Source organism: Rhinoraja longicauda, chromosome 19 (assembly GCF_053455715.1).
Source record: "Rhinoraja longicauda isolate Sanriku21f chromosome 19, sRhiLon1.1, whole genome shotgun sequence".
Lineage (NCBI taxonomy): Eukaryota > Metazoa > Chordata > Chondrichthyes > Rajiformes > Arhynchobatidae > Rhinoraja > Rhinoraja longicauda.
In genome coordinates this window covers 16,394,530-16,408,549 of record NC_135971.1, presented here as the reverse complement: position 1 = coordinate 16,408,549, position 14,020 = coordinate 16,394,530, and the positions used below count along the sequence as shown (strand labels likewise).

General features: G+C 50.5%; 1 protein-coding gene across 4 annotated transcripts in view; it reads right to left on the bottom strand.

Moving 5' to 3' along the window:
- Positions 1-302: 302 nt before the first annotated feature.
- The window catches only part of c19h6orf136 (chromosome 19 C6orf136 homolog), a 31,202-nt gene continuing 17,484 nt past the window's right edge, over positions 303-14,020 (bottom strand). For 2 of the 4 annotated variants that reach the window (XM_078416326.1, XM_078416329.1), the window contains 4 exons: positions 13,308-13,396; positions 9,802-10,002; positions 6,158-6,227; positions 303-4,352 (listed from right to left, as the gene is read on the bottom strand). In XM_078416326.1, the coding sequence (XP_078272452.1) occupies positions 4,209-4,352; positions 6,158-6,227; positions 9,802-10,002; positions 13,308-13,396 (504 nt within the window). In that variant the 3' untranslated portion in view covers positions 303-4,208. The remainder of the gene's footprint in view (positions 4,353-6,157; positions 6,228-9,801; positions 10,003-13,307; positions 13,397-14,020) is intronic. The other 2 variants (XR_013548555.1, XM_078416328.1) reach the window with 2 other exon arrangements.

Genomic DNA, 14,020 nt, shown 5'->3' with positions numbered 1-14,020 from the left:
GGAGTCAGGGGGTATGGGGAGAAGGCAGGAACGGGGTACTGATTGAGAATGATCAGCCATGATCACATTGAATGGCGGTGCGTACAGGCTCGAAGGGCCGAATGGCCAACTCCTGCACCTATTGTCTATTGAAATGCATTGAATACACGTGATCATGTGGCCGGAAGCAAGGTGCAGCCCGCTGCCTTTTGTGCCATCGCCGAGTAGAAATATCGTAAGTCGAAGCATCGTAAGTCAGGGGGCACCTTCGTACTCGACTCCACCAACCAAAAAGAAATTATCAAAAAAATGTCCGATGCTTGGTATTGATTTTATTCATAGAGCTTTTTTTTAAATATATATATTAGAACTATGTACATAGTCAAATTATGGAGCTGCTTCTACAATCTGTACACAGTGGAACTTGCATGCATCCATGCAGAACACAAAGCACTTCTCAAAAGAGGCAAAGAAGCAGAACGTGAAGGAGTTTCAGCCTTCACCCTTCATCAGTATTGAGCCAGTGTTGCATTATCCGCCAGGAGAGAGACAGCTTTGGGCTTCTGAAGTGGGCACAGTGCAGCTTCTGAGCAGGTCTAGTGTTCGAGGCTGCTGCCATCATTTATAAACATCACCAACAAGGCATATTCTTCGGACAATGGCCAATAGGCTGATAAATAATCTACTCCTCGCGTGGAGGTGCTGCCCAGGTGATTTATCAATCTCAATGCTTCATAGTAAAACAGCAGATATACTGAAACATACACCGATCAGCCAAAACATTATGACCACTGACAGGCGAAGTGAATAACATTGATTATCTTGCAGTCAAGGGGTGGGATATATTAGGCAGCAAGTGAGCAGTCAGTTCTCGAAGTTGATGTGTTGGATGCAGGAGAAATGGGCAGGAGTACGGACCTGAGTGACTTTGACAAGGGCCAAATTGTTTTGGCCAGACGACTGGGTCAGAGCATTTAATTCCCGGAATGGCGGGACTGTCATATGTTGAAAGACTGGAGCTGCTAGGCTCGTATAGACTGGAATTTAGAAGGATGAGAGGGGATCTTATTGAAACATAAGATCATTAAGGGGTTGGACACGTTAGAGGCAGGAAACATGTTCCCAATGTTGGGGGAGTCCAGTACCAGGGGCCACAGTTTAAGAATAAGGGGTAGGCCATTTAGAACGGAGATGAGGAGAGTTGTCAGAGAGTTGTAAATCTGTGTAATTTTCTGCCTCAGAAGGCAGTGGAGGCCAATTCTCTGAATGCATTCAAGAGAGAGCTAGATAGAGCTCTAAAGGATATCAGAGTCAGGGGGTATGGGGAGAAGGCAGGAACAGGGTACTGATTAAGAATGATCAGCCATGATCACATTGAATGGTGGTGCTGGCTCGAAGGGCCGAATGGCCTACTCCTGCACCTATTGTCTCTTATCTCTGAAACGGCAAGGCTTGTGGGGTGCTCCTGGTCAGCAGTGGTGAGTACCTACCGACAGTGGTCCGAGGAGGGACAAACCGGCGACAGGCAGGGTGTTGGGCGCCCAAGGCTCATCAATGGGCGAGGGCAACGAAGGCTATCCCGTCTGGTCCGAACCGACAGACGGTCGACTGTGGCACAAATCACGGGAAATGTTAATGGTGGTGACGGGAGGAATGTGTCGCAATACACAGTGCATCGCAACCTGCTGCGTATGGGGCTGCACACGGAGGACCAACAACATATTAGGCAAGTGGTCATAATGTTTGGCTCATCAGGTCGTAATATTTCGGCTGCTCGGTGTATATTTGCCGGTAAAGCTGCTGCCTTGCAGTGCCAGAGACCCGGGTTAGATTCTGACCCAGGGTGCTGTCTGTGCGTGGAGTTTGTGAACAATGTCCGGGTTTTTTCCCGGTTTCCTCCCATATCCCAAAGACGAGCGGGTTTGTAGGTTAAACGGCCTTCTGCGCATTCTCAGGACCCCAAAGTGGAGCAGTGGGTAGACCCTATGCACGAAATTCAGGCAACGTCAGTGGGAATGAATATGGATCGAGCCATCTAAAGATCGGTGCTGCCCGAGAGAGATTGTAAGTTGGATCTCTTGATCTTGAAGGTAGCTTTTATCGCCAAAGTACAGACCTCACCCGAGTAAATTCAGGCAAATGGGCCATCTTTTAGCGGGCAGATAAAGAGCATTTCCCAATTTGCTTTCCGTTCTCGGGCATTTGTGCTTTTCTTTGTGAATTTAGTTCAGGTTAGTTTAGAGGTACAGCGCGGAAACAGGCCCATCGGCCCTCCGAGTTCACGCCAACACTAACACTATCTTACACACTAGGGACAATTTTTGTAACTTACCGAAGCCAATTAACCCTACAAACCTGTACGTCTTTGGAGCGTGGGAGGAAACCGAAGATCTCGGAGAAAACCCATGCAGGTCACGGGGAGTACGTACCAAACTGTTAGTGTTAGTACACTAACACTATCTTACACACTGGGGACAATTTTTGTAACTTACCGAAGCCAATTAACCCTACAAACCTGTCCATTATTGGAGTGTGGGAGGAAACTGAAAATCTCGGAGAAAACCCACGCAGGTCACGGGGAGAACGTACAAAACTCCGTACAGACAGGATCGAAGCCGGGTCTCTGGCGCTGCGAGGCAGCAACTTCACTGCTGTCCACCGTGACCGCCCCAGGAATTCTCATTTCTCTGCTTGCGTTCGTCAAAATGGTGCCTGTGAAAACCACCGAGATGTCAAACACTGCAAGCCAACGCCACTCGTTGCGAGAAGCAGCCAAGATCTTTCAGAGGCCACAGGTCACATTCCAACAGGTCTGCTCTCTACAGCAGCTGCTGCTCGACTGGCTGGGTATTTCGAGCACTCTACTTTTATCTCAGATTTCCAGCATCTGCAGCTTTCATGCGTACCTTTGGAGCATTTCAGTGCTGCATCTGTAAACAAAACGACAAATTCTGAAATGTTTTTTCACGGAACGTACCGAAACGAAAATCACTGGTGTCTTTTAGATTCCAAAAATCAGCTGGGAAAGTAAAAATCATACGGCGTTTTGAATTGACACTTCCTTTTGCCTGAAAACTGTGCCTTCCTCCGACGCGGCTGCTGTTCAGTCTAGTGATACAACGTTGAAACAGGCCCTTCAGCCCACTTAGCCCGCACCGACTAGCGATCACCGGAACACACTAGTTCTATCCTACACACTGGGAACATTTATTTTTACATGGAAGCCGATTAGCCTACAAACCTGCAAGTCTCTTTGGTTTTCACCAGCCTCAGGGTTAATTTTCGAGGTACAGCTCGGAAACAGGCCTGTCGGCCCACCGAGTCCGCGCCGACCAGCGATCCCTGCACACGAACACTATCCTACACACACACACACGCACAAGGGGTAATTTATAATCTTAACGGAAGCCAATTAATCTACAAACCTTCACGTCTTTGGAGTGTGGGAGGAAACTATAGCACCTGGACGGTACTTGTTTCCGGCTGAGAGCATGCAAGCTACCTGATCCTTCCATTTCCAGGGTACGCAAGGATAGGGGGAGGGGTGGCCATTTGTCGTAACATCGAAAACAAGGGGTGCTAAGTGAGCAGATAATCCCGCCCGGCAACTGGTGGAGGGGCATTAAACATAAACATCATGGTAGAAGCAAGGAACTGCAGATGCTGGTTTACACAACAAACAAAAAAAAGACAGGAAGCGCTGGAGTAACTGAAGAAGGGTCTCGACCCGAGAAACGTCACCTTTTCCTTGTCTCCAGAGATGCTGCCTGACCTGCTGAGTTACTCCAGCATCTTGTCTTTATTGACTCAGCGGACGGATCAGGCAGCATCCCCGGGCAACAAGGGCAGGCGACCTTTCAGATCGGGACCCACCTTCAGACTGGTTTTGAGTCGAACCGAAACGTCACCCGTCCACGTTCTCCAGAGATGCTGCCTGAGCCGCCGAGTTACTCCGGGGGGGGCAGAAGCTTAGACCAGTGCACAAAATAATTTAGTGGTACAAAGGTATCTGTGTGGCGTGGCCTTGGATTGGAGACCCTTTCAGCCAGTCGGCGAGTTCTCCTGAGCCACGCGCAGCACATAAAGACGGGAGGGATGATGAAGCGCGTCGGAGGAAGCCGGGAGTTTGCGAGGTGCCGGGGTGGGCGAGCGAGCGAGCTCGGAGTGTGTTGGCGGGCACAGCGCCCTTCACCTTCCTCGCCCCGGCTGGGTGGCGGCGGCGGCGGCTCTCAGCAGTGTTTCTGCCCCGCTTTGTCCGCGGCCTGAGCGAAGAGGAGGTTCAGGGCCGGCCGGTGCTCCTCCAGCCCCAGGGCGACCAGCACTCCGATCAGCAGCCGCTTCACCTTGGCCGTGTGCGGCTGCGTGGGAACCATCTGCCGACAGAGGGGAACAACACGTCAAAAACACAGGCAGCGGCAGACCGGTGGGTGACTCACAGCGCTCGCAGCGCCACAGACCCGGGTTCCATCCCGACTACCGGTGCTGTCTGTACGGAGTTTGCACGTTCTCCCCGTGACTTTTCTCCGAGATCTTCGTTTTTCCTCCCGCACTCCAAAGAGGTACAGGTTTATAGGTTAATTGGCTTGGTGTATGCACATAATTATCCCGAGTGTGTATAACATTGAAAATAGGTGCAGGAGGCCATTTGAGCCAGCACCGTCATTCACTGTGATCGTGGCTGATCATCCACAATCAGTAACCCGTGCCTGCCTTCTCCCCATATCCCTTGATTCCGCTAGCCCCTAGAGCTCTATCTAACTCTCTTTTAAATTCATCCAGTGAATTGGCCTCCACTGCCCTCGGTGGCAGAGAATCCCACAAATTCACAACTCTCTGGGTGAAAAAGTTTTTTCTCACCTCAGTTTTAAATGGCCTCCCCTTTATTCTTAGACTGTGGCCCCTGGTTCTGGACTCCCTCAGATTGGGAACATTTATCCTTCATCTAACATGGTGTTAGTGTGCGGGGATCGCTGGTCGGCATGGACTCGGTGGGCAATAGACAATAGACAATAGGTGCAGGAGTAGGCCATTCAGCCCTTCGAGCCAGCACCGCCATTCAATGCGATCATGGCTGATCACTCTCAATCAGTACCCCGTTCCTGCCTTCTCCCCATACCCCCTCACTCCGCTATCCTTAAGAGCTCTATCCAGCTCTCTCTTGAAAGCATCCAACGAACTGGCCTCCACTGCCTTCTGAGGCAGAGAATTCCACACCTTCACCACTCTCTCTGAAAAAGTTCTTCCTCATCTCCGTTCTAAATGGCCTACCCCTTATTCTTAAACTGTGGCCCCTTGTTCTGGACTCCCCCAACATTGGGAACATTTATCCTTCATCTAACATGGTGTTAGTGTGCGGGGATCGCTGGTCGGCATAGACTCGGTGGGCCGAAGGGCTTGTTTCCACACTGTATCTCTAAACTAACCTCGGTATAGTTCAGTTCAGTTTATTGTTACGTGTACCGAGGTGCAGGGAAAAGCTTTTGTGGCGTGCTAAGCAGTCAGCAGAAAGACAATACATGATTACAATCGAGCCACATAAAGTGTATAGATGCATGATAAGGGAATAACGTTCAGTGCAAGGTAAAGCCAGCAAAGTCCAATCAAGGATAGTCCGAGGATCACCAAAGAGGCAGATAGTAGTTCAGGACTGCTCTCTCTTCCTCTCCGTGAGTGTGGTAGGTTCTGGTCGGCTTAGTTTTATTTTGACAGGTGCATCGAGGAATTTTGTTTAATTTACTTTAGAGATACCGCGCGGAAACAGGCCCTTCGGCCCACCGGGTCCGCACCGACCAGCAATCACTAGCACTGTCCTACACACACGAGGGACAATTAACAATTTTTTCCAAAGCCAATTAACCTACAAACCTGCATGTCCTTGGAGCGCGGGAGGAAACGGAAGTTCTCGGAGAAAACCCATGCAGATCACGGGGAGAAGGTAGAAACTCTGTACACAGACAGCATCCGTAGTCAGGAAGGAACCCGGGTCTCTGGAGCTCGTAAGGCAGCAACTCTACCGCTGTGCCACCCTGAAGCTCCAAAGGACTTTCTTTACACTCTGCAGATCCTTGTTACTGTACGAGTACGGCTGGGCAGATATTTAAACTCTTGATACTGACGAGAAGACAGAATGCTCGCGGCAGTGCCCGAGGGAGTCACCCTCGATGAATCTCAGACTCACCTTAATGACCTGGTGACGATGAACAAGTCCATCCGCACCCAGGTAAAATATAGAATATGCATCATAGGTTCTGGGAGAGGCAGAAAACATAATTACACAAACAATCACAACAATGTTCCCAATGTTGGGGGAGTGCAGAAATGTTCCCAATGTTGGGGGGTGGGAGGGGGTCCAGAACCAGGGGCCACAGTCTCAGAATAAAGGGGAGGCCATTTAAAACTGAGGTGAGAAAAAAAACATTTTCACCCAGAGAGTTGTGAATTTGTGGAATTCTCTGCCACGGAGGGCAGTGGAGGCCAAGTCACTGGATGAATTTAAGAGAGAGTTAGATAGAGCTCTGGGGGCTAGCGGAATCAAGGGATATGGGGAGAAGGCAGGCACGGGTTACTGATTGTGGATGATCAGCCATGATCACAATGAATGGCAGTGCTGGCTCGAAGGGCCGAATGGCCTCCTCCTGCACCTATTTTCTATGAAGCTTCTGGGTAAGATGCAGAGTGCCGCAGTTCCCACCCACATTGGAGCAGCGGTAGAGTTGCCGCCTCACAGCAAGAGACCCGGGTTCGATCCCGACCGCGGGCGCTGTCTGCGCGGAGTTTGTCCCCGTGTTAATGTGCGGGGATTGCTGGTCATAGAAACATAGAAAGTAGGTGCAGGAGTAGGCCATTCGGGCCTTCGAGGCGGCAGCGCCATTCAATATGATCGTGGCTGACCATCCAAGGTATCACACAATGCTGGAGTGACTCAGCGGGTCAGGCAGCGTCTCTGGAGAGAAGGAATGGGTGACGTTTCGGTCCAGACCCTTCTTCAGACTGATGTCAGGGGAGGGGGCAGGACAAAGATAGAATGTAGTTAGGAGGCAGGAAGACTGGTGGGGAGAACTGGGAAGGGGGAGGAGATAGAGAGGGAAAGCAAGGGCTACCTGGAGTTAGAGAAGTCAACGTCCATACCGCTGGGATGGAAGCTACCCAAGCGAAATATGAGGTGCTGTTCCTCCAATTTGCGCTGGGCCTCACTCTGACGATGGCTGATCATCCAAAATCAGTACCCCGACCGTTTTCCCCCCCAAATCCATTGATTCCAACAGTTATATCTACCTCGATGCAGACTCGGTGGGCCGGTTTTATCTCTAAACAAAACTAAAAAAGATGCGGGTTGGTGGGTTAATTGGCACCGAAAATTGTCCTGAGGAATGGTGGGATCTTGGGAATGGGATGGGAGGAATCTGTGGGGAATGTGGGTTCAATAAAATGGGTTAGAATAGGATGAGGATGTAGATGGAAACAATGTGCTGGAGAAACTCTGTGGGTCAGGCAGCATTTGTGGAGATCATGGATAGGAGTGGCACAGTGGCTCAGCAGTAGAGTTGCTGCCTGACAGTGCTAGAGACCTGGGTTTGATCCTGACCACGGGTGCTATCTGTATGGAGTTTGTACCTTCTCCATGTGACCGCTTGGGCTTTTTCTGGGTGCTCCAGTTTCCCCCCACACACCAAAGGCGTAGCATTTTGTACGTTAATTAGGCACGGCAAGTTGTAAATTAGTCCCCAGTGTGTGTGGGATAGCAGTCTGAAGGGCCTGTTTCCGCATTGTATCTCGAAAGTCTAAAGGTGACGTTTCGGGTAGTTTAGTTTAGAGATACAGCACGGAAACAGGCCCTTCGGCCCACCAGTCGACCAGCGATCCCCGCACATTAACACTATCCTACACCCACTAGGGACAATTTTCACAGTTACCAAGCCAATTAACCTACAAACCTGTACGTCTTTGGAGTGTGGGAGGAAACCGAAGATCTCGGAGAAAACCCACACAGGTCACGGGGAGAACGTACAAACTCCGTGCAGACGGCGCCCGTAGTCAGGATCGAACCCGGGTCTCCGGCGCTGCATTCGCTGTAAGGCAGCAACTCTACCGCTGCGCCACCGTGACCGCCCAAAAGGGTACTGGAGTAAGTCTGAAGAAGGGTCCCAACCTGAAAAATCTGGGGATACTGAAACAAGGAACTGTAGATGCTGATTTACACTTGGACACAGTGCTGGAGTAACTCATCAGGTCAAGCGGCTTCTCTGGGAAATACAGGAAGGTAACGTTTCAGGTCGGGACCCTTCTTCAGACCGATTAGTTTAGTTTAGTTTAGAGATACAGCATGGAAACAGGCCGGAAATAACATAATCTATCCGACACCACTTTTCCATTCCTTTTAGTTTAGTCTTTCAGCTGGCTGGTTAGCGCACAACAAAAGCCAGCATCCCTTCCACCAGCACGATCCGACACACACACACTACGGACAATTTACAATTTTATCAAAGCCAATTAACCTACAGACCTGTACGTCTTTGGAGCGTGGGTGGAAACCTGCGCACCCGAGGAAAACTGACAGGGCCACTGGGAGAACGTGCAAACTCCGCACAAACAGTAGCCGGAGTCGGGACCGAACCTGGATCTTCGACGCGAAGAGGCAGCAACTCCACCGCTGCGCCACTGTGCTGCATTAGAACGTGTGTGCTCTGCGCATCTTATACAGCGTACAAGATCCTGAGAGGAATAGATCGGGTAGAGGCACAGAGTCACTTGCCCAGAGTAGGGGAATCGAGGACCAGAGGACATGGGTTCAAGGCGAAGGGGGAAAGATTTAATAGGAATCTGAGGGGTAACTTTTTCACACAAAGGGTGGTGGGTGTATGGAACGAGTTGAGCTGCCAGAAGAGGCAGTTGAGGCTCGGACTATCCCAATATTTAAGAAACCTGCCCACTCTGGCCAACAATGTCCCAGCTACACTAGTCCCACCTATCGGACAGGTTTGGAGGGATATGGACCAAATGCTGGCAGGTGGGAATAGTGTAGCTGGGACATTGTTGGCCGGTGTGGGCAAGTTGGGCAGAAGGGCCTGTTTCCACACTGTATCACTCTGTGACTGTGTGTCCTGTTTCCACACTGTATCACTCTGTGTGGCCTGTTTCCACACTGTATCACTCTGTGACTGTGTGGGCTGTTTTCCACGCTGTATCACTCTGTGTGTGGGCTGTTTCCACACTGTATCACTCTGTGACTGTGTGTACTGTTTCCACACTGTGTCACTCTGTGACTGTGTGTCCTGTTTCCACACTGTTGTGACTGTGTGGCCTGTTTCCACACTATCACTCTGTGTGTGGCCAGTTTCCACACTGTGTCACTCTGTGACTGTGTGTCCTGTTTCCACACTGTATCACTTTGTGTGTGGGCTGTTTCCACACTGTGTCACTCTGTGTGTGGGCTGTTTCCACACTGTATCACTCTGTGACTGTGTGTCCTGTTTCCACACTGTGTCACTCTGTGACTGTGTGACCTGTTTCCACACTGTTGTGACTGTGTTTCCACACTGTATCACTCTGTGTGTGGGCTGTTTCCACACTGTATCACTCTGTGACTGTGTGTCCTGTTTCCACACTGTGTCACTCTGTGACTGTGTGACCTGTTTCCACACTGTTGTGACTGTGTTTCCACACTGTATCACTCTGTGTGTGGGCTGTTTCCACACTATCACTGTGTGTGGGCTGTTTCCATGCTGTATCACTGTGACTGTGTGACCTGTTTCCACGCTGTATCACTCTGTGACTGTGTGAGCCCCTGTACCACTGCGACTGCCTCTCCTCTCCTCTCCTCACCTGTATAGTTCAGTCCTGTCCTTCTTGTAAAACTTCAGCATGAGTACGTGGAGTGGGATGCCCGTCACACGCCAGCGAACCTGGACGGTCCAGTCCTCGGGATGCTGGGTCATCTTTATCACCTCCATGTGGAGGTCGGCACAGTAGTTCCAGGCAATGAACCGGGTCAACGTCACCAGCGCCCGGTAGATGCTGCGGCCCCTGCAGAGTTTAAAAACAAAAACCTCTCATTTGGCTATTCAGAAACATGAAAACCACAGAGGAGAAATGGCGTTTCATCACATTTGACAGGGATATGGGGAGAAAGCAGGAACGGGGTACTGATTTTGGGCGGTCACGGTGGCGCAGCGGTAGAGTTGCTGCCTTACAGCAAATGCAGCGCCGGAGACCCGTGTTCGATCCCGACTACGGGCGCTGCCTGTACGTTCTCCCCGTGACCTGCGTGGGTTTTCTCCGAGATCTTCGGTTTCCTCCCACACTCCAAAGACGTACAGGTTTGTAGGTTAATTGGCTTGGTAAATGTAAAAATTGTCCCTAATGGGTGTAGGATGGTTTTTAAAAAAAGATTTTTTTAGATTTAGAGATACAGCGCGGAAACAGGCCCTTCGGACGTTTCAGGTCTGAAGAAGGGCCTCGACCCGAAACATCACCTATTCCTTGACTCCAGAGATGCTGTCTGTCCCGCTGAATTACTCCAGCTTTTTGTATCTATCTTGCATGATTAATTCAAGAGAGAGTTAGATATAGCTCTTAGGGCTAACGGAATCCAGGGATATGGGGAGAAAGCAGGAACGGGGTACTGATTGTGGATGATCAGCCATGATCGTATTGAATGGCAGTGCTGGCTCGAAGGGCCTACTCTCCTGCACCTATTTTCTATATTTCTGCACATTATAATGAGCAGAAACAGGAGGTGCCTGTAGTTGCCTACTCCACCACTAGATGGTGCCTCAATACCAAGTTCAGCAGAAGTTTGCTGATACAATATGTAGATTGGAATTTGATACGAAAAATAGCGCAGGAGAGACTCAGCGGGTCAGGCAGCATCCATGGAGGGAACGGACAGACTGTGTTTTGGGTTGGGACCCTTCAACACATTTCTTCCAGCGTTGGACTCTGCAACAATCCGGGTGGCACAGCGGTAGAGTTGCTGCCTTACAGCGCTTGCAGCGCCAGAGGCCCGGGTTCCATCCCGACCACGGGCGCCGTCTGTACGGAGTTTGTCCGTTCTCCCCGTGACCTGCGTGGGTTTTCCCCGAGATCTTCGGCTACCTCCCACACTCCAAAGACGCACAGGTATGTAGGTAAATTGGTTTGGTATAAGTGTAAACTGTCCCGAGTGGGTGTAGGACAGTGTTAATGTGCGGGGATCGCTGGTCGGTGCGGAATCGGTGGGACGAAGGTCCGGTTTCCGTGCTGTATCTCTGAACTAAACAAACGACTACATTTAAACAGTTGATTGTAGTTTAGTTTCTAGTTTGGAGACACATCGAAACAGGTCCTTCGGCCATGCTGACCATCGATCTGCCGTTCACACTAGTTCTGTGTTATCGCACTAAAGCATCTACTTCCCACACAACAGGGCCAAATGCCTACAAACCCACTCGTCTTTGAGATGTGGGAATAACGGTCACAGGGAGAACGTACAAACCCCGGTCACTCCCTCTCCTCCCCTCTCTCATCGGGGCAAGAGGTACAGAAGTGTGAAAACGCACACCTCCAGATTCAGGAACAGTTTCTTCCCGGCTGTTATCAGGCAACTGAACCATCCTATCACCCGTGAGAGCCCAGTCCTGACCTCCCGTCTACCTTATTGGAGACCCTCGGACTATTTTCAGTTAGACTTTACCTCACACTAAAAGTTATTCCCTTTACTCTGTGTCTGAACACAGTGGATGGATTGATTGTCAAGTCAAGTCAAGTCAATTTTATTTGTATAGCACATTTAAAAACAACCCACGTTGACCAAAGTGCTGTACATCTGATTAGGTTCCAATGGAAAAAAAATGAAACATACAGTAGCACGCAAACAGTTCACAGCGCCTCCTCAATGAGCCTCAAACGCTAGGGAGTAGAAATAGGTTTTGAGCCTGGACTTAAAGGAGTCGATGGAGGGGGCAGTTCTGATGGGGAGAGGGATGCTGTTCCACAGTCTAGGAGCTGCAACCGCAAAAGCGCGGTCACCCCTGAGCTTAAGCCTAGACCGCAGGATATTACACTGTAATCGTGTACAGTTTTTTGCGCTGACGGGATAGCACGCAGCAAAACTGTACCTCTGTATACGCGACAATGAACTAAACTAGGTCTGGAATGACCTGCCAGAGGAGGTGGTACAGAAGCCGGAGAAAGTAAAATAATTTAGGAGGCATCTTGACTGGTGAGCAAGGCATGGGGTGATAGAGAGATAATGCAGGCAAGTGGGATTGGTATAGATCAGCATAGACACAGTGGGCCAAAGGTGTAGGAAAGAACTGCAGATGCTGGTTTAAATCGAAGGAAGACACGAAATGCTGGAGTAACTCAGCGGGACAGGCAGCATCTCTGGACGTTCCTTCTCTCCAGAGATGCTGACCGTCATCGCTGAGGTACTCCAGCATTTTGTGTCTATCAGTGGGCCAAAGGGTATGTGTTTCTGTGCTGTGATTCTATGGTGGAGGTGAATCGAGGATGAGGGGACATGGGCTTCAGGTGAAGGGGGAAAGATTTAATGGGAATCTGAGCGGTAACTTTTTCCATACAAAGGGTGGTGGGTGTATGGAACGAGCTGCCAGAGGAGGTGGTTGAGGCAGGGACTATCCAATGCTTGAGAAACAGGTACATGGATAGGACAGGTATGAAGGGATATGGGCCAAACGCGGGCAGGTGGCACAGCGGTAGAGTTGCTGCCTGGCAGTGAAAGCAGTGCCAGAGACCTGGGTCCGATCCCGACTACGGGTGCTGTCTGTACGGAGTTTGTACGTTCTTGCCGTGAACTGCGTGGGTTTTCTCCGAGACCTTCGGTTTCCTCCCACACTCCAAAGACGTGCAGGTATGTAGGTTAATTGGCTTGGTAAATGTAAAAATTGTCCCTGGTGGGTATCGGATAGTGTTAATATTCAATAATGGTGGGTATAGGATAGTGTTAATGTATAGGATAGTGATAAGTTCAATCCTGACTACGGGTGCTGTCTGTACGGAGTTCGCACGTTCTCCCCTGCGTGGGGTTTCTCCGGGAGCTCCAGCTTCCTCCCGCACCCCAAAGACGTGCGGGTTTGTGGGTTAATTGGCTTTGGTGAAAATTGTCGGTGGTGTGTAGGATAGTGTTAGCGTGCCGGGGATCGCTGGGCGGCGCAGACCGCGGTGGGACGAAGGGCCTGTTTCCGCGCTGTATCTCCAAACTAAATTAAAGGTGAGACGAGTGTAGCTGGGACATGTTGGCCGGTGTGGGCAGGTTGGGCCGAAGGGCCCGTTTCTACGCCGTATCGCTCTGTGACTCTAAAACAGAGAAGCAAGAGGCAGGAACTCACCGTGTCTTGATGCGAGGGAACGCACTGACGAATTCCACGTTCCGGGAGTAAATTTCATAATCGTGCGGCTTCAGAAAGAAACTTGGCAGCTGGAAGCACGAGAGAGAAAAATAATGGTCACTGATGGTTGATAAATGGAGTCTGAAGGAGGGTCGCGACCCTTGAAATGTCAACCATTCCTTTTTCTCCTGAGATGCTAAAGAATGATGCTAAAGAAAGCAAGTTGCCACTTAGCCATGGCAGAGTTGCTGCGTCACAGCGCCAGAGGCCCGGGTTCAATCCTGACTAGATTTTTATTTTTAGATTTAGAGATACAGCGCGGAAACAGGCCCTTCGGCCCACCGAGTCCGCGCCGCCCAGCGATCCCCGCACATTAACACTCTCCTACACACACTAGGGACAATTTTTATATTTACCCAGTCAATTAACCTACATACCTGTACGTCTTTGGAGTGTGGGAGGAAACTGACGATCTCAGAGAAAATCCACGCAGGTCACGGGGAGAACGTACAAACTCCGTACAGACGGCGCCCGTAGTCAGGATTGAACCCGAGTCTCCGGCAGCAACTCTACCGCTGCGCCACCGTGCCGCGACTACGGGTGCTGTCTGTACGGAGTTCGCACGTTCTCCCCGTGACCCGCGCGGGTTTTCTCCGGGAGCTCCAGCTTCCTCCCGCACCCCAAAGACGTGCAGGTTTGTAGGTTCATTGGCT